The sequence below is a fragment of the Pholcus phalangioides genome, unplaced genomic scaffold (assembly GCF_987345545.1).
Source record: "Pholcus phalangioides strain wild (caught in Gottingen) unplaced genomic scaffold, Ppha-v1.0 ptg000015l_1, whole genome shotgun sequence".
Taxonomy (NCBI): domain Eukaryota; kingdom Metazoa; phylum Arthropoda; class Arachnida; order Araneae; family Pholcidae; genus Pholcus; species Pholcus phalangioides.
In genome coordinates this window covers 66944950-66968856 of record NW_028301608.1, presented here as the reverse complement: position 1 = coordinate 66968856, position 23907 = coordinate 66944950, and the positions used below count along the sequence as shown (strand labels likewise).

The 23907-nt window shown below is 33.9% G+C and overlaps 2 protein-coding genes across 4 annotated transcripts in view; one reads left to right on the top strand and one right to left on the bottom strand.

Annotated features, from left to right (window-relative positions):
• l(2)k05819 (transmembrane protein 94-like protein l(2)k05819) overlaps positions 1-14779 on the top strand; it is a 34693-nt gene extending 19914 nt beyond the window's left edge. The window contains exons 16-29 of one of the 2 annotated variants that reach the window (XM_089244140.1): positions 578-800; positions 2620-2703; positions 3206-3270; positions 3522-3630; positions 3773-3903; positions 4188-4362; positions 5652-5860; positions 6189-6372; positions 6620-6865; positions 7261-7409; positions 9175-9269; positions 10614-10707; positions 11742-11915; positions 12745-14779. In XM_089244140.1, the coding sequence (XP_089100266.1) occupies positions 578-800; positions 2620-2703; positions 3206-3270; positions 3522-3630; positions 3773-3903; positions 4188-4362; positions 5652-5860; positions 6189-6372; positions 6620-6865; positions 7261-7409; positions 9175-9269; positions 10614-10707; positions 11742-11915; positions 12745-12817 (2011 nt within the window). In that variant the 3' untranslated portion in view covers positions 12818-14779. Of the gene's footprint in view, positions 1-577; positions 801-2619; positions 2704-3205; positions 3271-3521; positions 3631-3772; positions 3904-4187; positions 4363-5651; positions 5861-6188; positions 6373-6619; positions 6866-7260; positions 7410-8347; positions 8665-9174; positions 9270-10613; positions 10708-11741; positions 11916-12744 lie in introns of those variants that run through there. The other variant, XM_089244141.1, reaches the window with a different exon arrangement.
• Positions 14780-21623: 6844 nt separating this feature from the next.
• Positions 21624-23907, bottom strand: part of LOC149076558 (uncharacterized) — a 126416-nt gene continuing 124132 nt past the window's right edge. For both annotated transcript variants that reach the window (XM_089242127.1, XM_089242128.1), the window contains exon 11: positions 21624-22554. In XM_089242127.1, coding sequence (XP_089098253.1) covers positions 22441-22554 — 114 coding nt within the window. In that variant the 3' untranslated portion in view covers positions 21624-22440. The remainder of the gene's footprint in view (positions 22555-23907) is intronic.

The window sequence follows — 23907 nt, the reverse complement described above, 5'->3', positions numbered from 1 at the left end:
ATTTGGTTTAATTTAAATTCATTTTTTTCACCATGAATTTTTAACAGACTTCATTGCCGACTATATTTCATTTATTAGCAGGTAAAGAAGTGTCCCAATGAATTTTTTTGTATTTTTTGATTGTCATTTTTTTTTGTAACATTTTTTTTCATTTTTGTTCTGATTTCATGAAGAATGACCCATATATACATTTGATTGACAATGCTTTATTTTGGTAGAAGCATAAATTATTAGTTTTCTTTATACAATGAAGATTTTATATAGTATACAGTTGAATCCCATTTTAACAAATATTGTTATAGTAAAAAAAAAAAAATCTACTTTTAACGAACACTTTCCTAATCCCCCAGATAAATGAAAAACCTGGAACTCCTTTTTAACGAAATTTTGTTATAACGAAAGTATTTCTCCGGTCTCTTGGAGTTCGTTGTAGTGGGGTTGGACTGTACTTCATCTGTATTCATTTTGTCTTTAAAATATTTTAGGGAGGTCTTCAATATTGGGCATGAAATGGCAAAAAAAGGCATAAACAAAAGGTTTTTTTGACTATTTTTCTTATTTTTTTGTTCTTTTCCAGATCCTGGGATACAGATCATCTTATGCACAGGGAAAAACAGCATTTTTACCATAGATGTCTCAGCAGTGATTCACTGATTCTATCTGAGAAAAGAAGATCAGTGACTATGGCTGAAGGAGACAATGATTCCGGCACATATAGTTGCTCCAGCAGTTGTTGTTTAGAACAGTTAGGAAACGAAATATTTATTGGAATGGTCACTATGCAATACCAAGCTAGCCCTGTATGTTCCACTTTTTATTGGTATGCTGCTTAACCTTTTTTGAAGTGATCATTGTAACTAGTTTATGCTGAACAGTTGCAATATTACAACAGAGAGCACAGTCATTTGTAATTTAGTTTCAGATCGCTCAACATATGATTTTATTTTGATTTACACCAGAAATTTGTATTTAATGATTGAATGATGTTAATGAACTGTTGTCATACGTTTCACAAATGGAATTTGTATTAACTATTTCAGTGGCGGCTCTCGTGGTAGGATATTTTGGGAGGGTGCGTAGATTTCCAAAAATATACCGCCATCTATCGGTGATAATATGTAGTCAAGTACATGCAGGGCCTTAACCAGGATTTTTGCCGCCCGGTGCAAACATGATTTTGGTGCCGCCCCTAATTTAAAATTTGATAATTTTATATAATAGTGTTCTTTGTTTTCCCCCTAAAACTTGCCGCCCCTAAATTTTTCTGCCCGGAACAATCACCCTTTCGGTCCTCTTCCTAGTTCCAGCTATGAGTACATGTACTATTTACAATTAGTAATGTATTACACTTCATTCGATAATTTTTGTTTATCAAATTATTTTTCTCCCATTATCTGTATATCTATGCAATACAAAAATAATAATGCTCTATCAACGCAACATTAATATTCACAATTATTTACAATTTGCAAAGTGAGCCTTATCAATATCTTAACATCAATGTTGGAAATCATTATTTAAGTCTAGCTAGTTGCCATTGGCAATGTTTTTTTGCAAATTGTGAAAATTCATACTCTTCTTATTCTTAATTTAAAAGATTATATTTTAATGATAAAGTTCTAAGTATATAATTATTTTTTATATTCAAATACATAATTTTTTTATATTTTAATTTAAAAAATACAAAAGATACAACAGATTTAATAGATAGCTGATAGGTGGCAGCATCATCATCTGGGACACATTTTTTTACACGGCCAAAACTAGCACAGTAACTTGTGTTAACTATCCCCTTTCTCTTTCTCCCTTCACCTGTGTTTCTCAATAATAAGGGTATCTCATTTGGCCGCAGGATGGAAAACACCTAAAGAAAAATGAAGAACACGTATCTCTGCATGGAAAGCTCTGTGAAACCTTGACCATATGACTTGTACTTTACGGGACAGTTTTTTTATCAGTGCCTTTTGAAAATATTTCTTTTCTAATCTAACAAATTCATTTGGAAAAAAAAAAATTCAATGGATTATAAGTTGGTATCAAATCCATTTGAATTATTAAATTAATGACTTGAAATTTTCAAGAGGCATGCAGCGTCACGCCTCTTTCACGAGTTGCCCCTGAACTTTTCTAACTTCCTACTTTTTGCTTTAAATCAAAAGTGATGTTTTATATGTATTTTTATAAGATTAAAATGGACTGGCATTACTTGATAAGCATGCATTTCCAAACTTTTTTAGTGGTTAAGTGCACATTGATGACTGAAAGGGTAGGAAGGGGAAAGCCATTAGAGAAATTTTATATGTTCCAATGGGAACACTCCCATCGGGGTTGGGGGAGAGACTATGTCAAATGAGAGTGATTGTTAAAGAATAAAAACGATCATGGCTAAAATGTATAGAATCTATAACTACTGATTGTCGCTGACTTTTTTAGTTTCATTTGTAATAGATTTTAGTTTTAGCTGGGATAATTTCTTACTCTGTTTGTGATAACTTACAATTCCATTTCAATAACTTTAATACTATCATTATTATTATTCATTTATTAATGTAAAATATGATTTTTGAAAACTTTGTTTTAAGAAACTTTTTCATAATTTTTTTTTCAATTTCTTTTCAGGATTTTGTTCAACTTATTGAGCAGTTAGACAAAGCATGCATCAGATTTGTTCATTTTTCAAAGGAGAATGAATTGAGAAGCCGGGTTAGAGTACATTTATCATTACAACATTTTCCAAAAAAAAAAACCAAACAAAAATATTCTCAATTTATATTCTTAAATTTATATTTAATTTTTTATATGTTCATTTTTGAATTGCCATTAATTGCAGCCACTTTATTTATTATTTTTAAAGATTGACCAAGATACTTTATTGGGCAGAAATAGACAAGAAACTAATCATGAGTTTTTATCAGAAATAAATAATGAACAATCCTGTGGAAATCCTTTTTTTAAAAATTCAGTTTTGTAAATAGTGTGTTGATATTTATATACTATTCAACCTCCATGTATGACAAATGGAAATGTTGAAACAGGAAAAAGTGCTAAAACTGTTGATGACTACCTCATAGGGAAAATTTTATATTTTGTGTTTCAGGAAGAGGAAAGAATTTCAAAATTTTAGCTCATATTTTTGTAGTTAAAAATTATCAGTTATTTTTAATATCATCTAATTCTCTAGTTTAATGGCTTTTGTTTGTTGCAGGTATTTTCAGAGAAAATGGGACTGGAATCAGGATGGAATTGTCATATCTCTCTTTTGAGTGAAAAGTGAATTTTTTTTACTGACTCATATTTTCTATGATATTCGTATATTATTATACTGCTACATATAACAAACTTCAGAAGACCAAATATTTGGTCTAAATGTTTGTATTTAGAAAGTTTCCGATTCCAATTTAGATTGCCTAAAGCAACTTCACTTATCGTGAATAACTCCTTTATAATTACATAATTTTTAACTCTATCATAATTTTAAATCATTCATAACTCTTTGTCTGTGTATTTTGCATGTTTTTCAGAGAGCAGAGCCATGATTCTGAAGCATCAGGATCATCACAGGTTTGCCTGAGAAAGATGTCAGCTTTTCAAAGTTCTTTGGTTCAAGGTGAAACCGTAACAATCGGTGATGTAAGAAACACACTTTTAAATTCAGAATTGAATATTCTATGAATCTCATGTAATCATCATATAATTCCTTATTCTAGCATGATTATGTTGCACTTACCATTTTCATGTGTGTTTGTTCCATAGTTTTTTTCTTTTTTTTCAGTCTGGTCCAAGGTGTATGAGTGCTCCAAGTGTTGTGAATCTGGAGATGATGGCAGTCAAGATTGATGATGAAGTGAGCACACATTCTACTAGTGATTTTTCTTTACTTCCTTCAAATCTGTTCTCTGAAAGGTAAGAGATCTTCCAAGTGTCATGATCAATGAAACTGAAAAAAAATTGTCTGCATATGCTTGCTTAGAATTTTTATTTACTGCTCGAAATGTTTTTCTGCTTAAAATATTTGATGTTTCATTGTGCAGGAGTATTATTTTTTTCTTTATGATTTATTGCATAAAAATAATAACTATTTGAGTGCAAAATAAATGAACACAACTCTAAATTTTGATTTATTTGTTTTGTAAGAATAGGCATATTTTCAAGAAAAATTTTACTTTATTGATTGTTTCATTTTTTAGAGATGAAGGTGGTTCTGACCCTTCATTTTTAACTAGTGGACATGAACGAAAAATCCAGCATGAATCTGCATTATCAATACAAAATGCCTTGCTGAGCAATTCCCCAAATTCACCCGGACAAATCACAGATAGCACAGACCAAAGTGCTCCAGTAACATTTGATATGTCAAATAGAGTAGGTATTTTTTAATTGTGGAATGTAGATGCTATTCATGTAAAGATTCATGTACTATATTCCTCCATATTATAGCTGGTATGCCGGGAAACAGTGAGAGAGACCAGCATGCGAGGAAATTTGAATCACAGATTCTGGACAGTTATTAAATATCTTTATCACCAGAATCCATTGAATTGGCTCATACTGTGATCCTTATTAAATGTCACTTTTCTTGGCATGCTGGGAACAAACCATACTTCAACATTGAAAAATCAGGTGTACCTTGAGTTTGGCGGCATTCTGGCTAATATGGGGGATATGGTAAGTTCATACTATATAACAGGGATGTACAACCTAGAAGAGTTGATCCACTTTGCCCAAGAATATTTAGAAGACACCAACGAATAAGGCAAATACACAAACCTTTCCAGTCCGCGGATCAAATATGCCATAATTCTGTCACTCACTGGAATTTGTATATATGGGGTGACCATATCACCTGTTATTTTGTGGGAAATTCCAGTAATTTTTGTCGTCTCAACTTTTTCATAAAATGCCCATTTTTCCCCTTATTTTCACAGAGGGTTACTTGAAGTTTTGAAATTTATTTTTATTGTTTTAATGGGTTCTTCATTAATGTCTGAAAATTTTTTTGGTGTAATTGCCAACTTTACCTGCCTCTGAGAATTGTTTTGGCTGTGATTGGCAACTTTATTTGCATTCAACAATTGTTTGTCGATAATTATCAACTTTTCTTGCACTCTTGATAATTTTTTTTGATAATTGGTGATCTCTTATGGATCCTGATTTCCTGTTTTTTATGAAAGAAATATGGTCAGCCTAGGCATTTATCGTGTTGTGTGTATATTGGTACTTTCCCACTGGAACACGTTTCACAGGCTTGATGGAGTGCCTTGTTGGACCACATTTGATCCACTGGCCAGGGGTTGTGCACCCTTGCTATATGATATTTTTCATTTCTGCTGTATTCAAATTTAAAATAATATATGCAGATGTTATTGAATTTTTAATCACTGCAAGTTTGCTAAGTATGAACCACTGGTCGAGTTTCATTAATAGTTAATGGTTAATGGTTAATAATCTTTACATTCCAAAATGTGAGAACTTTGAACAAAAATAGTTGGAAAGAAAATAAAAACACAACAAGAAAGTTGGTTTTTCACGCAAATGAACAACATAATTTTTAATGCCATCGGAGCATTAACCAAATTTGAATGATCTTCTACTCACTGAAGCATTGTTATTGTATATTTTTAATCAATTGTTTTCTTATTAATTTTATGTAGGCAAAGCTGCCAAAGGGAACAGAAAACATTCGACCACACATAGAAAATGTAGATAATGTACCTTTGCAAGTATCTCTTTTCACTGATTGCACACCTGAAGCAACAAGAGAAATGATTTGTATAATGCAAGAATATGGGGAAGTAGTATGTTGCCTAGGAAGTTCTGCTAATTGTCAGAATATGCCTATATTTCTTCAAGCAGATGTGAGGTACATTCTTTTCCAGTTGAATTCCAATCAAAGTATCATGAATTTATTCTTAAATTTCACATGTTTTAATGATTTTTGAAAATTCTTGTCAACCAATGAAATTTTATTAATGTATTTGGTAATAAATTCTAATTAATTAATTAATTTTATTATTTTAACCATTTTATTTATTAGCTATGTTAAATGTAAATTTCCTGTATTTAAAAATTAATATTTCAGTTAACTATGGCTGATGTGATAATTTGACTTTAATCAATGTGTGTATTTATATATCTGTAACAAGTAAAATCTGTGAGCTTGTATTCATTTTCTCCATGTCAATTTTCAGCATTGCAATTGAACCTTTGTACCCTCAACTGTGCATGCAGCAATCTTTATTCAGTGCTTCATCACAGCTGCCGTCTACCTCATTTGTAACTCCGTCTGACTTGAGTTGTGCATTAAACAGTCTTCCATGTGCTTTAACATTCCATCGTGATGATCCAATCAGCTTGTTCCATTTGATGATGGAGGTATGATTTTTCACTCATTCAGTTCATTTAGAATGATAGACTATTTATAGACTTGCAGAGTTTCACAATAAAATTTGATGCATTTATTTAGTGTTTTATTTGAGTATTGTAAAGCTTGTGAAACTACAAAAAAACTTGAAGGTACATACAGCATTTATGCTTAAACCTGTGCTATTTTTTTTTTCATGTGACAAGTGATTCTTTTGCGTGGATACATTTTATAATTTTCTTTTTTCTTTCTCGGCAGGCTCGTCATTACATGGCTAATATGAAGAATAGCTTTCAATTCATGTTGTGTTGTTCTCTGAGCCTGTCCCTTCTTCAGATTTTATCCATTGTGTTCTTTCTTCCCCCAGCACTTCCTATAGCTCATGTGCTGTGGTTTACATGTATGGTCATTCCTCTGCTTAGCCTGTCTTTAATGGGTAATCCCATTGATTCACAAGTCACTGCTGTGGCAACTGGGAAAAATCTAAAAGTTATAAGTAAACAGGTTTGTGTTTTTTTATTCAAATAATTTCCATGAGTTTTGTTTGAGTTCAAAGTTATTAATCATTAGCATTTAATTCTCTGCTTTCCATATCCCATAAGATTTACAAATGTTTGCTACCAATCAGCTTATTAGTAGTATTAAAGCTTTTTTTTCTTTAAGAAGTTGTACAAACATGATTGACTTAATTAAAAAAACAGCGGGATAAAATTTTTAAGGAAACATCAGAGCTACATTGGTTTCATAGGGCAAAAATTTTGATCATCATTATTCATGATGCAGTGTGTTTGTTTAGATTTTAAGGAAGACATTCTCTCCCCCATTTTGAGGTACGTAAAACTGAACATGAGTAGAAACCAAAGTTCTCATTTTAACTATCAATTTATTTATTTTTTCAGACAGTTGTGTTTTTTGTAGCATGCTATTGTGCCAAATTTTGTCCATCTGTCATTGTGGCTATCTTCTGTTTTGCCTGTATGATAGCCAGCATTTGCAGTCAACAAAGCAGCAATATTTCGGAGTCATGTTGGATTTTTATGAAGATCGGGTGAGTACTGGAGTATTACTATTAATTTCTATTAACAGTTAAAGAAATAAATTGCATGATGTAGACTATTTGGCAAGTTAAATAAAATGTGAAATACGATGTAATTTACAAGTTTGTGCGCCATAATTTCTTGCATATAATCTTCAGATGAATATCAGTTTCCTTCAGCATGTGTATTATTTTTCTGACTACAGAAATAGCATAAAACTGTTAACAACATTTTAAAATAAAACATTTGAAATATTTTTAGTTGAATTTATTATATTGTTTTTAATTTTTGCTACAAAATATTTGACTGTCACTGAAAATTTCAAATTTAATAATGAATGCATAAATTACAGTCAACGCTCATTATTACGACTCCACGTTATAGCAACCATTTCATTACAACTGGTAGGATAAGTCCCAAATGCTTTCATACAAAATATATCTTATATGTTTACCTTTTGATATACATTCAGTGGCCAAAAAAATTAGGAACATCCCTCACTCAAAATTGACTCCTCCGTGCAACATGTGCACTGACGTAATAAACCAGATTTGTTGATAAAAAGCTTTCTTTCTCCTGGTTCAGAAGCACCAGTTAATGTTGCAGTTTGCCTGTTCATGGGCAAAACAAGAGATTTGAATGACTTTGAATGCATCGTGATTGTGGGTGCCAGAATCTCTGAAGCCACTAACCTTCTTGGCTTTTCTCGACCAACAGTATCTTGAGTCATCTAAGCCAAAAAATTTTGAGGAGAAAAACGAAATAGTGGGGGGGGGGGGGGGTGGAATCGCTTCATTGTGTGCAGCAACAGAAAAGTTACAACACAACAAATTGCAGTGCAATACAACTCAGGATCATCGCAAAGCAAGTCTGTACACTCTACAAGACAGATCTTGAAACGAATTGGTTTTAATAGCCATGACCAACAAGAATCCTTTTGATTTTGCAGCAAAACCAAAGAAACCAGCTTTTTTGGGCTAGAGAATACCGAAATTGGACATCTGATGAATGGAAGAAGGTTGTCTGGTCTGATGAGTCAAGATTTCTTCTCCATGACGTTGATGGCAGGATCCGTGTATGTGGCACAAGCAACACGAAGCCATGGATCAGGCATGCCACACTACAACTGCTCAAGTGGGTGGCGGCAGAATCACGGTTTGGAGAGCATTGTCATGGTATACTCTTGATCCTTTATTTGCATGGGAAACATCTGTCAATGGAAGCGCTACCATCATTGCTGACCACGTGCACCTGTTTATGGCCATAATATTTCCTGATGATGATGATGGCTATTTTCAGTAGGACAATGTACCCTCCCGCAGGGCTGGAATTATCTCAAATTGGTTTGAGGAACATGATTCAGAGTTTCAATTGCTTCAATGACCCGTCAGTCACTCGATCTCAACCCAATTGAGCATTTGTTGGACGAGGTTGAAAGGTCTGTTAAAAGCTCTGGAACACCACCTTCTAATCTGAGGGAATTAAGAGTGGCCATTTTGTTAGAGCATGGGGTAATATTCCTTCTCAATGGTTTCAGCAACTTGTAGAGTCCATGCCTAGAAGAATATCTGCTGTCATCAAAGCCAGAGGAGGTCCCACATGATATTAGGGGTGAGTAGCAGGTTGGTCCTAATTTTTTGGCCACTGGGTGTATTACGACTACCCAATATAGTGTTTGCTTTTGGCGGAACAATGGGGGGTTAATGGTGTTATAATGAGCGCCGACTATATTATTATGCTGATAATTTAATTCTTCTACATTCTATAAAATTCCAGAAAAGAAAGCCAAAGCCTTGCAAGCAAAGATTCATGGGCAGATGGTCTTATAGTTGCTCAAAATGCCATATCATTTTTCATGCTCCTTTATTTTGGTAAGTTGAAAAGATCTAAAATAAACATCTTATATACAAACTGCCATCAAAAGACAATCAATCAAAGTTTCTAAAATATATGTGAATGACAATTTTTTTAAATTGCATTTTAATTTTCTCATTGTCTCTCTTTTTCTAATTACTGTAAAAGTAAAAACTTATGCATGTATGTCGTGCATGCAATATAACATATATATATGCAAGTGTAATATATATTTACAAGAGATGATTTTTTTAATAAGTTGATTTACACGTCGCAAAGAAATTGAGCAACTGTAGAGACATATCTTAAATTGCCTTTAAAGTACTTTTTCTTGTTTTAAATACACTTACATACACCAAGAAAAGCGTCTGAGTTATACTTTTGACTGTCAAATAATCACACATGATTCCTTGTGGAAAACTAATATGGAAAAGTGTTTTCCATTTTAAGATAGGATGAATATTAAAGGATTTATAACATTTTGAAATTTTGCAATATGTCAGTTTTCTAATGGTCAGTTACGCACTAAACATGCAACAAAAAAAGATTTTTCCTCATGCAGTGGGTTGCTGCTCATTGAAAATGAGCTGAAGTATTCAACCCTGTTAGAAGCCAAGTTCAGTTATTTTCTTTCCAATTGGTGCTTTTTCCTCTTCATGTAGTGATGTTAACCCTGTTATTACGTGTTACTGTCGTCCCACTAGTATTATCAAATTTTTCACCACATTCGTAAAGCATTAGCCAAATGAGATTTATTGGGAAAAATTGTTTTTCCAAAATTAACACACTCTTTTTGTCAAAATACAGTATTCTTTTTCCTTTCAGAGTTAAGTGAAATTTTTGAGGGAAAGAACAAGGGAAAAAAACTGGTTTGCACAGCTTTAGCTTTTTTTGATTGCGCTCAGGGTTGTAACATTGCTATCAGCTTAAAAAAATGCCAAGTTATACGTTTGGTAAATTCGGCAGGATTTGAAAGTGACCTCATCAATTTTTAATGCATTATAACTCCATAATTTATTAGTCAAATCAAAAAACTGAAAACACTTTTCCATATTAGTTTTTCACAAGGAATCATGTGTGTAATTATTGGGCGGTCAATAGCATTCACCCTGTATTTTGTAAGATCATTCTATCTTCAAAGATCTATCATGATCTACATTTCCAGTTTTAATTATTTGCTAATCAAATTTTTTAACCTTCTTCCCTCCCCCTAGAATTATGGAGAGGCAGATTAGTAGAAAATTATGAGGTAGCATGGTCTAAAAATATAATGTTAAATCATTTTTTATGAATTGGACAAAATTTTAATTTTACATTGCTTAGCATGATGCATACATATTTAGTATTTCTTTATATTTCAGAACTAATATCTATAGGATTTATTTATCGGTCTTATCCATTGTGGAAAGCTAATCCTCTATCAAACAAATATTGGGTATTCATATCATGTTTCTTGTAAGTATTTTTTGGTTCTTGTTAAATTAGAATTGACTAGTTTTAAGCAATGCTTACTACTCTTTTTTGATTTGTACAGACCTGTTGTTATTCTCTATGTATGATAATATGGCAAAATGCACTTATGTATAATTTAGTGAATTCCCATTAAGGTAAAAATTATGGCTTCATGAAAGTATTTTTGGTCAGGGACAGTTGTGCATGCCGGCATCTTAGAAAGATTTGTTTCAAGGCTCACATCTCAATTTTTCACATAATCTTTAGTAGATATGCTATAAGAAGCTTTTTTATATGCATGTGTGTGAGTGCAAATTAGACAGGAACTTGCAGCAAATTTTGGATGACTTTTATTCCATGTTTTTAATGAGGTTGATATGCTATTGCTAAGTGTTGGGACTACTTACGGTTGCTATATCTCCAATATTTAAAATTTCCTTAGCCAATATCCATTGGATAGGTTTGAAAGTTCTAATTTGCCTGCATGTATTTATAATTGTAGAATGGAAATTTTCTCTAACACAGAGAAGCTAGAACAAAGGCTAAAATTGGCAGAAGTTGATAGAACCCTGGCTGTATTCGGTTCGGTTTGAAAGACAGAAAAAAAAGATAGCCATGTATCTTTTCCCCTCATTTCTTTTTTATAAATTTAAAAAAGCATCCCTGTGTTAAGAAAGATCCAGAAAAGAACTGACTGAGTTTCAAATACATGAAGCCTTTGAATGTCTTTTAGTACAATAGGTGAACATCGTATCAACCTGGATTACCTCACTCACACCTGCTATATATAGTAAAGTTGACAAACATACAAAATATTACCTACGACAGATGTTATAAGCACGTAAAATTGTAAAATAACAGTATTCACAAAGTTCTGTATGTAAAGTAAAAGTTGTGCTCTTTATATTTTGACTCTGTTTATACCTGCATCAGAATAAAAATTGTGTTCCCCCCCCCCCAGAACTTCAAATTCAATATAATTTTTTTCAGTTATGCTAAATTACTTTTTATTACTCTATCATGAAATATTTTTTCAGATTTGTCATGCAAATTCTTTTCACCATCCTTGATCTGTTACTTCATGAGACGCAAGCTTCAGCATCTTTAATAACATTCCTAAGTCACATTCCATTCTATGTTTGGGTTCTCGGGTTTTTATGGCCTCTTCTTCTCATACCACTGAATGAGTTAGTCAAAAGACATGAGATAAAGTATGTAATGGTATTTGCTTTGTTAATGTAATGACCAATCAATTTTTTTTTTCATAGTATTATTTAATTGACAATTCGGTTATGAAATTATTATTCATGTATTATATTGTTGAACCTTTATTTAATTCTTAATGATTCCTTAGTGTTTACTAGTATGGCAACCTGACCTGACATAGCCTTCTTAATTTTCTGTTTGTTACTATTGTTAGTAAAAGTTTTGTATATTATGCTTTATGAAAACCAAAAATCAACTTATCTGATTATGAAAACCAGAATATCTTAATTACTATAGATTATTTAGGAACCGAATTCACGCATCTCTGATAGAGTTTATTAATATGAAAGAAAAATGTAATTTTGTGTTTATTTTGTAACACAGCATTAAATTAGATGCAACATGTAGTTTAAGGTTATAGTTGGATGGCTTAGCGGAGGCCTTGTTGATGTTCCAACCAACACATGTTGCAATTAGTGTACCAGTACGTGATTAAATTTTGTTATGGTATGCATAAGGCATCCCCCACAAAAAATAAAGTGGTATCATACTGACCACACAATCTGGTATTTGTCTGTGAAACAGTGAGACCAGAATGGCAGTTTGATACATGTAGTTTTGATGAAAGCATAATGTGTTTCAGCGGATATTGAATAAAGCAATTCAGAAACACTATCAAAATTTTGACAGTAATTGACTGAACTGCATTATGTTTATGAAGATGGTTTAACTTGGAATATTATGTAGATATGGTATTCAATATGCATATGTGTGATGTGTTTGATTGCATAATTTTTTTTTGTTTAACTTATTTTTTTATTATTTCAAATATAGGATGAATGTTCGGCAACAAAAGAAAGCCAGATTAGAATTCTGTACGAAATTGGGCATGAATTCCCCATTTTAAAAAAACAAAGTTGAAATTTTGTATATAGTGTCCATAAACTTTGCCAAAAATAAATGTATGTTGTATCCATTGAATTCATAGGAACACTTGAAATTAGTGATAATGTGTACATGTGTGGGTGTGTATTTGTGTCTTCATATTTGTTAGAAGTTTTTTTTATATAGGCTCATGTAAGATTATTTATTCAGCTTTATATGTTTCATGTGTGTATGCGTTATTATAGTACAGCAAGACCTCGATCTCAGTGCGTAGCAAGAGCTTTACATGTGATTCAAAGGTACTTTATCAAAGTACATAATAGCAATATTCAAAATGTTATTAATTGTTTTTAAAGTAGAACCTCTCTTATCCAATCTTCCTTAATCTGAATCTTCCCCACTGAACCAGACTCAGAAAGTCTGTTTTTTACTTGAAGTGATCTTATTATGTATGTCCATTTGTTCGGTACTTCATCCCTGCTGACACTATAAAACACAATCTTCCTACTTTTCATTGTAATTTATTAGCCTTATTTTGCAATTGTACTTATTCTTCATGTAATACAATATTTTTCTATGGAGTACCCACCAGATTCGATATAAAGGCATACCCAGGTTAAAAAAGCCAAATTATATTGTACCGTACATATATTATATCTACCTGGGTAACAGCAAATCAAGCCTTTCAGACATGTTTTAATTTGTGTTTGGAGAGCTAAGAAGCATGAAAGAAGAAGCAAGCAATGTTAAAACAATGAATTTTTATCAACATTAATGCAACATTTTTGCATTGTTCATAAATAACGCTGGTTATGGACAATGATACTAAATGGGCAATGATAACTAAATATGAATTCAAATACCATTGTTGTCAGGCAGGTTTTAGTTTTACAATTTCTGATGTTTTAATGCAGAAAATTAGTTGAAGGGCTTGCAGCAAGCAGGAGCGAGCTCTATTTTTGGCATTGTTGGGAAATTTAAAAAATCCTCCTGAAGCAACCCTGTTCTTGCCCTAATTTATCTGGATTTTCATTGATGTTGGTTTTTTTTTTGCATTGCACTTTAATTTAAAATAATCTTTGTGCAAATACATAGTTTAGTTTCCATCATTTACTCTTTTATTTTATATTTGACCTAAAAATTATATTAAAGTCCATTTTATCAGAGTTTTTATTGTCTGAGGTAGGTCTGGCCAACATTAGCTTGGATGATCAAAGGTTCTACTGTATAGCATGCTTATCATTGAATTCAAATTAGGAAACTTCAATGTTTTTGTACGACTCATAATGTTTTATGGTCGTAAAAAGGAATCACAATTTATTATGAATGTGCTTGATTGCAGTTCTCTATTCTTATGCTACATGATTCTGACTGTACTATTGATGTTTTTAGATGAAAAAGTTTGAGTTCTAACATTTTTTTTTGTTCTTTTTCCCATTAGCTGCCATTTAACAGCTGTCACAAGAGACAGATATTAAATAGCAGCTTAAAAGGGGGTAAAATTAAAAGATTTGAATTAGGTAAATGGCAATGATTTGTGAGTTTTCAATGTTGAGTTAATTTATTTGACTCCTAAGATTCCTCTCAATTAATAGATAATAGATACTTCTAATATATTGGAACATATATTTTTTAAAACAAGCAAGTAAAATAGTGTTTGTGGTAATTTTAAAGTTGCTGAAATATCATTGTGGCTGGTAGAAATTAGTATGTGATACTGAATCAAAATTTTCACTTGTTTTTGCTGATTTGAGTTAGTTTAAGTGGTAAATGATGGAACATTTTTTCTAGGTTGCATTTCATGATTCATTAATTTGTGCACAATTTTAAATAAATACTCAAAATGAAAACTACACAAAGTATGTATTACATTGGACAATAAAAATGTGAAATTTTCTATGAGCACTGGATATGAGATCATTACAAAGTTTTACTGAAAATATTTTGCCTTTCTCATCTCCCTACTTGAATAAAAAAAGTTTGAACATCAAAAATTAATGAGCCATTTCTTCTTTCAAGGAAAAAAAAATTGCATTTTATTTCATATTATATCACAATATGTACAATCATAAAATTTCAATTCAGGAATGGGGGGCAAGTAAATAAATACTTCTTTTATTTGAAAATAGCATAAATTAGTTATGAAATGGTAGTACCAACAATTGTTGAAATCATTGTAAAATATGAAATTTTTATAGTTTTACATTAAACTTTATTTTTAGATATGGTTACCCTCCCAAATTTTATGGGATGATATTTCATTAATTCATAATGAAATATCATTTGTTAAATGATGACAGCAAATTATTACCTAGTAAATGATATAAATATTTCAGAGAAAACAAAACTGGGCATGTCCAAATAATATTTATTTTTCCTAATTGCTATGAACAGCAAGCTATGACTTTAATTGTTCAAGTGTAATAATGCGTAGACTGATAGATAATGCATGGTGTACAGGCCACATGGCTGAGAATATTTTGATTATAGCTGAACAGTTTTGTTATAAAAAAATTGAGAAATAATGAGATTAAAGGATTTTTTTATTGTTGATAATACAAAATAAATAATACAAATAAATACAAAACACTTTTGTGTTTGCCGCTCATTATTTCATTATGCCTCTTCTATAATATTTATATTATATTATTATAATGAATATTTTTTCATAAATTGTGTATTATATTAATTGTATTTTTATAAAATTTGTATTGTTTATTAATTTCTGAAGGTTTCTCTGTTGGGATGTAAAAAAAAGCTGATAATCTTTCTGAGTATTGGAGATTTTTTAGAGATGGGAATAATGAAGAAAAAAAAGAAAAAAAATCTGGATTTTTCGATTTCAAAATCCAATGAAAGGTTAAATAAATTTCTCCTGTCATTTTTTTAACTTTGTTCAACAGAAATTTTAAAATGACATTTCTTGGAATCAAATTTAAAGGGATATGCTTGAACAAATTCAAGAAATAGTGATAAATACTAAAAATTAACTACTTCATTTTTGAAATTTGTCTCAAAACAGTTAAACATACAAGTGACATGAAATTTTATTTAGAAAAATTGCACTGTATGAGGATAAAGTGTTTGGAAGAGCTAAATATTAAAAAAAGATCAGCATAAAATTTTTTTCTAATAGTTAATTTTTTGTTCTTTTCAAAATTTTTCATTATTTAACTTTTTTTCAAAACTAAATTTAGAAAACTCTTTCAAAGGAATTCGGAATGTGGAGGCTCTTTTTCATTTTCATTATTTTTATTTTTTTATTTTTGTCTAAAATGGATATTTATATAAAAGTTTTTTTTTCATTTTATTGACTTTACGTTTAAAAAGATTCAGAATTTCATCAGTTCTGAGATATTTTTCCATTTTTTATACAGAAATTAATGCATATAAAAATTTGTTTGACAGACTTAGATTAAATTTTGCTCTTAATAAGAGTAAAAAATAAATATATATATATATCACGAATATATGAGAGAGAGGCATAATAACGCTGGCGTGAAACATTGGATATACAATAGTTATAGCTTGCAGGTACCTCATGTACTTGTGAACTGTATTATTTGTGCATGCATTGATAATAAAAAAATTAGGAATGAGAAAATTTTTTGGGTTTATTACACACACACACACAATTTTCTACTTAATTCCTTCTTTTTACGTGTCTTTGTTCCCAGTTATTTCTCTTTTTCTATCTCTCAATATATATCCTTATTTGGGGAGGTTACATGCATTTCAAAGCATTTTATATAAATTCTTCGATAATAATCTTTGGTGTCCGCTATCCTTGAATTTTACATAAATAATCTGTAGATATGAACCGCGTTAAAATTTATGTGTTCAGAGAGAAAGGATTTATATCCTCCCTTTTTTTGGCATTTAAATTTTTTGGAAAGTTTCAAATAAAAAAAAGGAATTGATGGGAAAATTGAATTTAATAAATTTACGGATGAAAATCACAATACACAAAATTTTCACAATTTTTTTTCTTCAAATTAATTGCATTGACGATAATAATTACAATTTATTGCAGCACCTAATTTAATGTGCGTCTCGCAGAACCTAGGCGTTAATAAAATTCATCGTATCATAATCATCGTGTTTTATACGCAAGAGCGAGCCCGGCATCTTCAGAATATCGTTTTCTTCAACCAATATTCATTTGTACAGTATGTATACGGGGGGGGGGGGGGTTTCATTAAAAAGGGAAAAAAGTTCTACGGTTCATTTTGAAATTCAAGTTAAATATGAAAATGGTCAGCAAAGAAGCAGAAATATCTGTGATTATTGTAACCCTTTCTCTTAAAATGAAAATTAAGTGGAAATTAAACAAATTAAAATCTTTAGACGACTTTTCGAATCAAAAAAATTTTGATTAGCAAATTTCACTCCCCCTCCTTTATCACGAAGTCCTGACATTTTAGACAAGCAAGTGAAGAGTGAAAAAACAAAATCAATAATATCAGTCAGTCACACACACATATCAGGGAATTTTCATTCAATTGCTACGGGTCCGAACGGTTTTCGGTACAATAGAGAGGGACGCAAATTTATGCTAGCGATTGGCAACTGTTTGATTAGGGACCAAAAAAAAAATTTTTTTTAGTTCTTGTATTTCAATAGTAATTTTATAATTTTTTGTGAGTTCAACTATTGAAGAACAAATCTGCTCTCTTCGCTGATGATTTTTCATATTTTAACTCAATTTTAAAAGGGACTAGGATTTATCGCCTTTTCGGACGTTTGATGAAACACCCCGATGTGGTTTTCCCTTCGAAATTTCTGATGCAATAGGTTCACAATAGTCATTTTTTTGTACTGATATTCATCCAGATCAGTTTATTTGCTTGTGAAAATTTCAATTGCAATTTTTGCAGAGTTTTTTCTTCGAATAATTATTTTCAATTTTGATAATCTGTAATTATTAATCCGTGCCACTACGGATGGGCCAACGGGACTTGAATCAAATAAAGGCTCAAAATTGTAGAAATTTTTTTAAACTTTTTTTAAACACTTTTTTCTCACCTTAATATTACATTTTTTATTTTGGTATTGGTGATACGATTCAGTACTTTACTGCTAAGTAATTTTTTTCAGAACTCGTTAAAATTAAAACGGCTCTGCTAGAAGAATCAGACGTCAAACCTAAATAGACAGTGTCTTCAAACGGTCGGAGAATATACAGGATGAACCAAAAGTCACTAAACTTTTAAAATTAACAAAAAAAAAATATATTGAACAAATGTCGTACGTGTATGCTGTGTGTATGATGTGCGTATCTAAATTTATGCCATGGGATATCCCCCTCCCCCCAACAAAAAAGCAACAAAAGCCAATTTATTGAAATTTTTCCGATAGGTTGCATTTTTACGTATGCAAATTATATATATCTATTCTATAATATAAAATCACAAACAAACTCAAAAAGGGCCAGTTGCTAAGCAACCGAGTGACGGAAGTGGGTGAAATTTTTGAGTGACGGAAACTCTGTTACGGAAGTGGGTTCGATTCATATATCGATATTCACATTCATATATCGTACATTCATATTCATATATCGATATGATATCATATATCGATATTGGGTCGATATTCACATATCGGGACCATGTTATGTGCATGTACCAAGAGGCTCCTACATCCTACAGCAGAGCCCTTAGGCTGGAATTTAGATTTCGAGCCCCCAAACCAGCTTTTCAGGGGCCCCTCTGTGATTAATTTATAGTGTGAAAAATCAAAAAGTGATAAGAATCGTTGTGGCTCCTGTCAGCCCTTCCTTTGTGTGTGGGGGGGGGGGGGTCCATGCCGAGAGGTATATATATGTATAATATACACACACAACAGCAGTGCTCCCAACACAGGGTCGGGGTACCTGGGGAAGATTTCACGTATAAGTAAAAAGTTTTCATTTCCAGGGGCCCTTGATGGATTTCATTGTTTTCTTGCTGCTTTAACGTTGAAAAATTTCGATAGCGGAAGCAAAAGATATATCCAGTCTGGGGCCCCACCAAAAGTATGCGAATTGGTGTCCCGGGTAATTGGTTGGGGGGTCCTGGATTTTATTCGTTGGTAAAACGAATACAAATGAAAATTTTTCATGGTACTCGCTCCGTGGGATGGCCGACAAGCTTCCAAGTCGGGGCCCATGTTTACAGGTTTCATTTTGGGGCCCTGGACGAATCTCATTCTTTTCTGTTGTAGAATTCGCAACAGCGGAAGCCCGAGATAAAGCCAGTCTGGGGCCCCACCAAAAGTATGCGAATTGGTGTCCCGGGTAATTGGCTGGGGGCCCTGGATTTTATTTGTTGGTAAAACGAATACAAATGAAAATTTTTCATGGCACTCGCTCCGGGGGATGACCGACAAGCTTCCAAGTCGGGGGGGCCCCATGTTTACAGGTTTGATTTTGGGGGCCCTGGATTTTATTCGTTGGTAAAACGAATACAAATGGAAATTTTTCATGGCACTCGCTCCGGGGGATGACCGACAAGCTTCCAAGTCGGGGGGGCCCCATGTTTACAGGTTTGATTTTGGGGGCCCTGGATTTTATTCGTTGGTAAAACGAATACAAATGAAAATTTTTCATGGCACTCGCTCCGGGGGATGACCGACAAGCTTCCAAGTCGGGGGGGCCCCATGTTTACAGGTTTGATTTTGGGGGCCCTGGATTTTATTCGTTGGTAAAACGAATACAAATGGAAATTTTTCATGGCACTCGCTCCGGGGGATGACCGACAAGCTTCCAAGTCGGGGGCCCCATGTTTACAGGTTTCATTTTGGGGGCCCTGGATTTTATTCGTTGGTAAAACGAATACAAATGAAAATTTTTCATGGCACTCGCTCCGGGGGATGACCGACAAGCTTCCAAGTCGTGGGCCCCGCCCCATGTTTACAGGTTTCATTTTGGGGGCCCTGGATTTTATTCGTTGGTAAAACGAATACAAATGAAAATTTTTCATGGCACTCGCTCCGGGGGATGACTGACAAGCTTCCAAGTCGGGGGCCCCATGTTTACAGGTTTCATTTTGGGGGCCCTGGATTTTATTCGTTGGTAAAACGAATACAAATGAAAATTTTTCATGGCACTCGCGCCGGGGGATGACCGACAAGCTTCCAAGTCGGGGGTCCCCATGTTTACAGGTTTCATTTTGGGGGCCCTGGATTTTATTCGTTGGTAAAACGAATACAAATGAAAAGTTTTCATGGCACTCGCTCCGGGGGATGACCGACAAGCTTCCAAGTCGGGGGCCCCATGTTTACAGGTTTGATTTTGGGGGCCCTGGATGAATCTCATTCTTTTCTGTTGTAGAATTTGCAACAGCGGAAGCCCGAGATAAAGCCAGTCTGGGGCCCCACCAAAAGTATGCGAATTGGTGTCCCGGGTAATTGTTTGGGGGCCCTGGATTTTATTCGTTCGTAAAACGAATACAAATGAAAATTTTTCATGGCACTCGCTCCGGGGGATGACCGACAAGCTTCCAAGTCGTGGGCCCCGCCCCATGTTTACAGGTTTCACTTTGGGGGCCCTGGATTTTATTCGTTGGTAAAACGAATACAAATGAAAATTTTTCATGGCACTCGCGCCGGGGGATGACCGACAAGCTTCCAAGTCGGGGGCCCCATGTTTACAGGTTTCATTTTGGGGGCCCTGGATTTTATTCGTTGGTAAAACGAATACAAATGAAAATTTTTCATGGCACTCGCTCCGGGGGATGACCGACAAGCTTCCAAGTCGGGGGCCCCATGTTTACAGGTTTCATTTTGGGGGCCCTGGATTTTATTCGTTGGTAAAACGAATACAAATGAAAATTTTTCATGGCACTCGCGCCGGGGGATGACCGACAAGCTTCCAAGTCGTGGGCCCCGCCCCATGTTTACAGGTTTCATTTTGGGGGCCCTGGATTTTATTCGTTGGTAAAACGAATACAAATGAAAAGTTTTCATGGCACTCGCTCCGGGGGATGACCGACAAGCTTCCAAGTCGGGGGCCCCATGTTTACAGGTTTGATTTTGGGGGCCCTGGATGAATCTCATTCTTTTCTGTTGTAGAATTTGCAACAGCGGAAGCCCGAGATAAAGCCAGTCTGGGGCCCCACCAAAAGTATGCGAATTGGTGTCCCGGGTAATTGTTTGGGGGCCCTGGATTTTATTCGTTCGTAAAACGAATACAAATGAAAATTTTTCATGGCACTCGCACCGGGGGATGACCGACAAGCTTCCAAGTCGGGGGGGGCCATGTTTACAGGTTTGATTTTGGGGGCCCTGGATGAATCTCATTCTTTTCTGTTGTAGAATTTGCCACAGCCGAAACCCGAGATATAGCCAGTCTGGGGCCCCACTAAAAATCTGCGTATTGTGTCCCCGCTACTGGATGTGGGGCCCTGGATTTTATTCGTTGTAAAATTGATAAAAATGAAAAATTCTCACAGGGGGGTGTCCGACAAGCTTGCAGGTCAGGGCTTCATGGCAATGTTGGCAGGTTGTAATTCGGTGCCCCTGAATGTATCTCATTGATTTTTGTGGTTTAACATTGTAAAATTTGCAACGCATCGGTAGCCCAAGATATATCCAGTGTGGGGCCCCACTGAAATTCAGCGAATTGAATCTGGGGACCCCCATGGGGAAGTTTTCTGGGGATACTTGATGAATCTCATTTGTTTTCTGTTGCTTTATTATTATTTTCATTAAAATTCGCTTCTTCAGTAGGCTGGAGCTTTCACACGTCCCTTTCCCCTTTTCCATAGCACGCTGATGAAGTGGGCCGAAATAAACAAGATGTGTCCGGGAGAGAAGTGGGGGGGGGGGGGTTGGCCGCCAAAGGCGGCAGGGGGCTAGTATATATATAAATGGGGTTTAAAAACACAGTTATCTACCCACAAAAAAGTTCATTCAGAATTTTGAGATGAGTTTTTGTTCACGTGATTTCCGTACATTGTGACACGATTTAATGAAGTACCTAATTGCACGCCATTTTAATAAACTTCCTTTCGTTAAATATCACACCATGAATGAGATGATACTTATCAACAAAATTTTTAACTACATTTGTTTTCGTTTCTAAATGAAATCAGAATTCATGAGATGAATTTAGGTTTGTTGCATACCCGTACGACAATTTAAGTCCTATACATACATAAGACTTAAATTTAAGACTCTTTAAAAAGTCTAGTTAATTTTGCTTCACACAGCGCATAATTAATATTGATATTCATGATCAACTACTGTTTCTTTTAAATTAATCTTACAGTAATTATAATTCAATTAGAAAGAAAACATTTCTGTTACTGGAGGAACAAGAAGCACCATACTCGTAAATATAAGGATTTAAAAGTAACGAATTAAAAAGAAAAAAAAATTGAAGCTGAAGTAATTTCTTAAAATTTCTGTTTAGCGCAATGCAGTCGTATATATGTTATTTTGCTCGTTAATGCTCATCCGTGTACATCAAATGATAAGCTAACGGTGGCTCCTGCTTCTGTCTCCTGTTCGAAACACATTCTGAGATCGCAAAGAAAAGGGTAAATAAATTTTTTTGGCAGACAATGCCTACGGTATGTATATATATATATTTATGTATATATTATGTACAACAAACAAACACACATACACAAACACTAATTATTTATATTAAATTCAGGTTCACGGCTAGTGATGATCTAAAAGAGTGTTCGTCACTTCGGATATCGAAAGTAGCGGGTTGTTGCCTTCTTGTTTTACAGATGGCGCTGATCTGCCACATTCTATCCGCACCAAAGGAAGCTAAAATTGAAGAAAAAATTAAAAATGAATGTGATGCATTTTGTGTATTGATCAGTGTAAAGTGTCAACAATGCAGGTTATCCGTGCCAAAGGTATCCAAAGATAATGGCTTATATAGTGAGAGCAACCACCCGTGATTAGTTATAAATTTTACTTGCGTTAGAGTTGGAATTTCTCAAGCTTATCTGCAGGTTCATAAAGTGTAATGTGAGCAACATTAATGACTGCTGATGTTCGAACGGTATTTGATCTCTCACGAAGTATTACGTAGCATTTGAGGTGCTATTAAAAAAAATAATAATAATTTAGAAACTAAAAAAATACGCTGTTAACATGAATGATGATGGTTCCGCATTACACTCAGTCCGTACATGGAATTTAACCTTTGTCACTGATTTGAATTCAGCTAGTCAAAGCACGCCCTAAATCTTACATTATGGCGTCCTTATGATGACTGGCAGTCAACGCTTGTGACTGCCGTGAAAAGCGTCTAAAACAAGTTGTTGGCAGTGTACATGCCTACCATACTAGAAAACTGGAATAAAAAAATATTGGAACAATTCCCTATATTCACGGTGAAGCATTTTCACATGCTTATAAGCATGTGTGGTTTTCTAGTATGTCATTACTTTTTGATACCTTTAGCTACCCATCTACTACAACCTACTGCTACAGGACTACTAAACCGCACAACACACCTCGTAAATGTTCCTGTGAGGAACTCCTAACGAATTAGAGCACGCAGGAAAGTGCCGTGCATGTGTTGTGTAATTAATGTGAAATAGTTTCTGAGGAGTGCTTGTTATCTATTCAAATGGTGCTGCCATCCACATTCCAAATTCGGAAGTAAGAACGCAGTAGATTATTTTTCCTGTTTCGTATAACGAATTTCAAATGTTGTAGGACGGATTGCTCTTTAGCCCCATTTACAAGGGAAATAGAAAAAGCGGTTTTAAAACCCGCTTCAAGAATTTTCCCCAATGACGGCTCTCAATTTCTTTCCTTACGAAGGGGAAAAAATCGTCAAGCGGGTACTTGAACTCCCAATGCTACTATATTGGTACTACAATGCTACTCCATTTACAATATTGCACATGTAAACGGGGTTTTCTGGAGAGATTTTTTCAAATGGGGTATCAGCTCGCATTCGCGCACCTTTAGCGATTTGGCTAACATTCCCACTTTTCATTTCAAACAAAGCAAGCACAACTCCGGTATATCACGAAGGGAAATTTACTACTGAATGAGTTGTGCCGGAAGTGAAGTGTACACGTGTATCTAACAGTTTGAACGCGTATCTAAAGTTAGGAGTGAATTGTTTGCGCTTCATCTATTTTTCGAACTATGAATGAG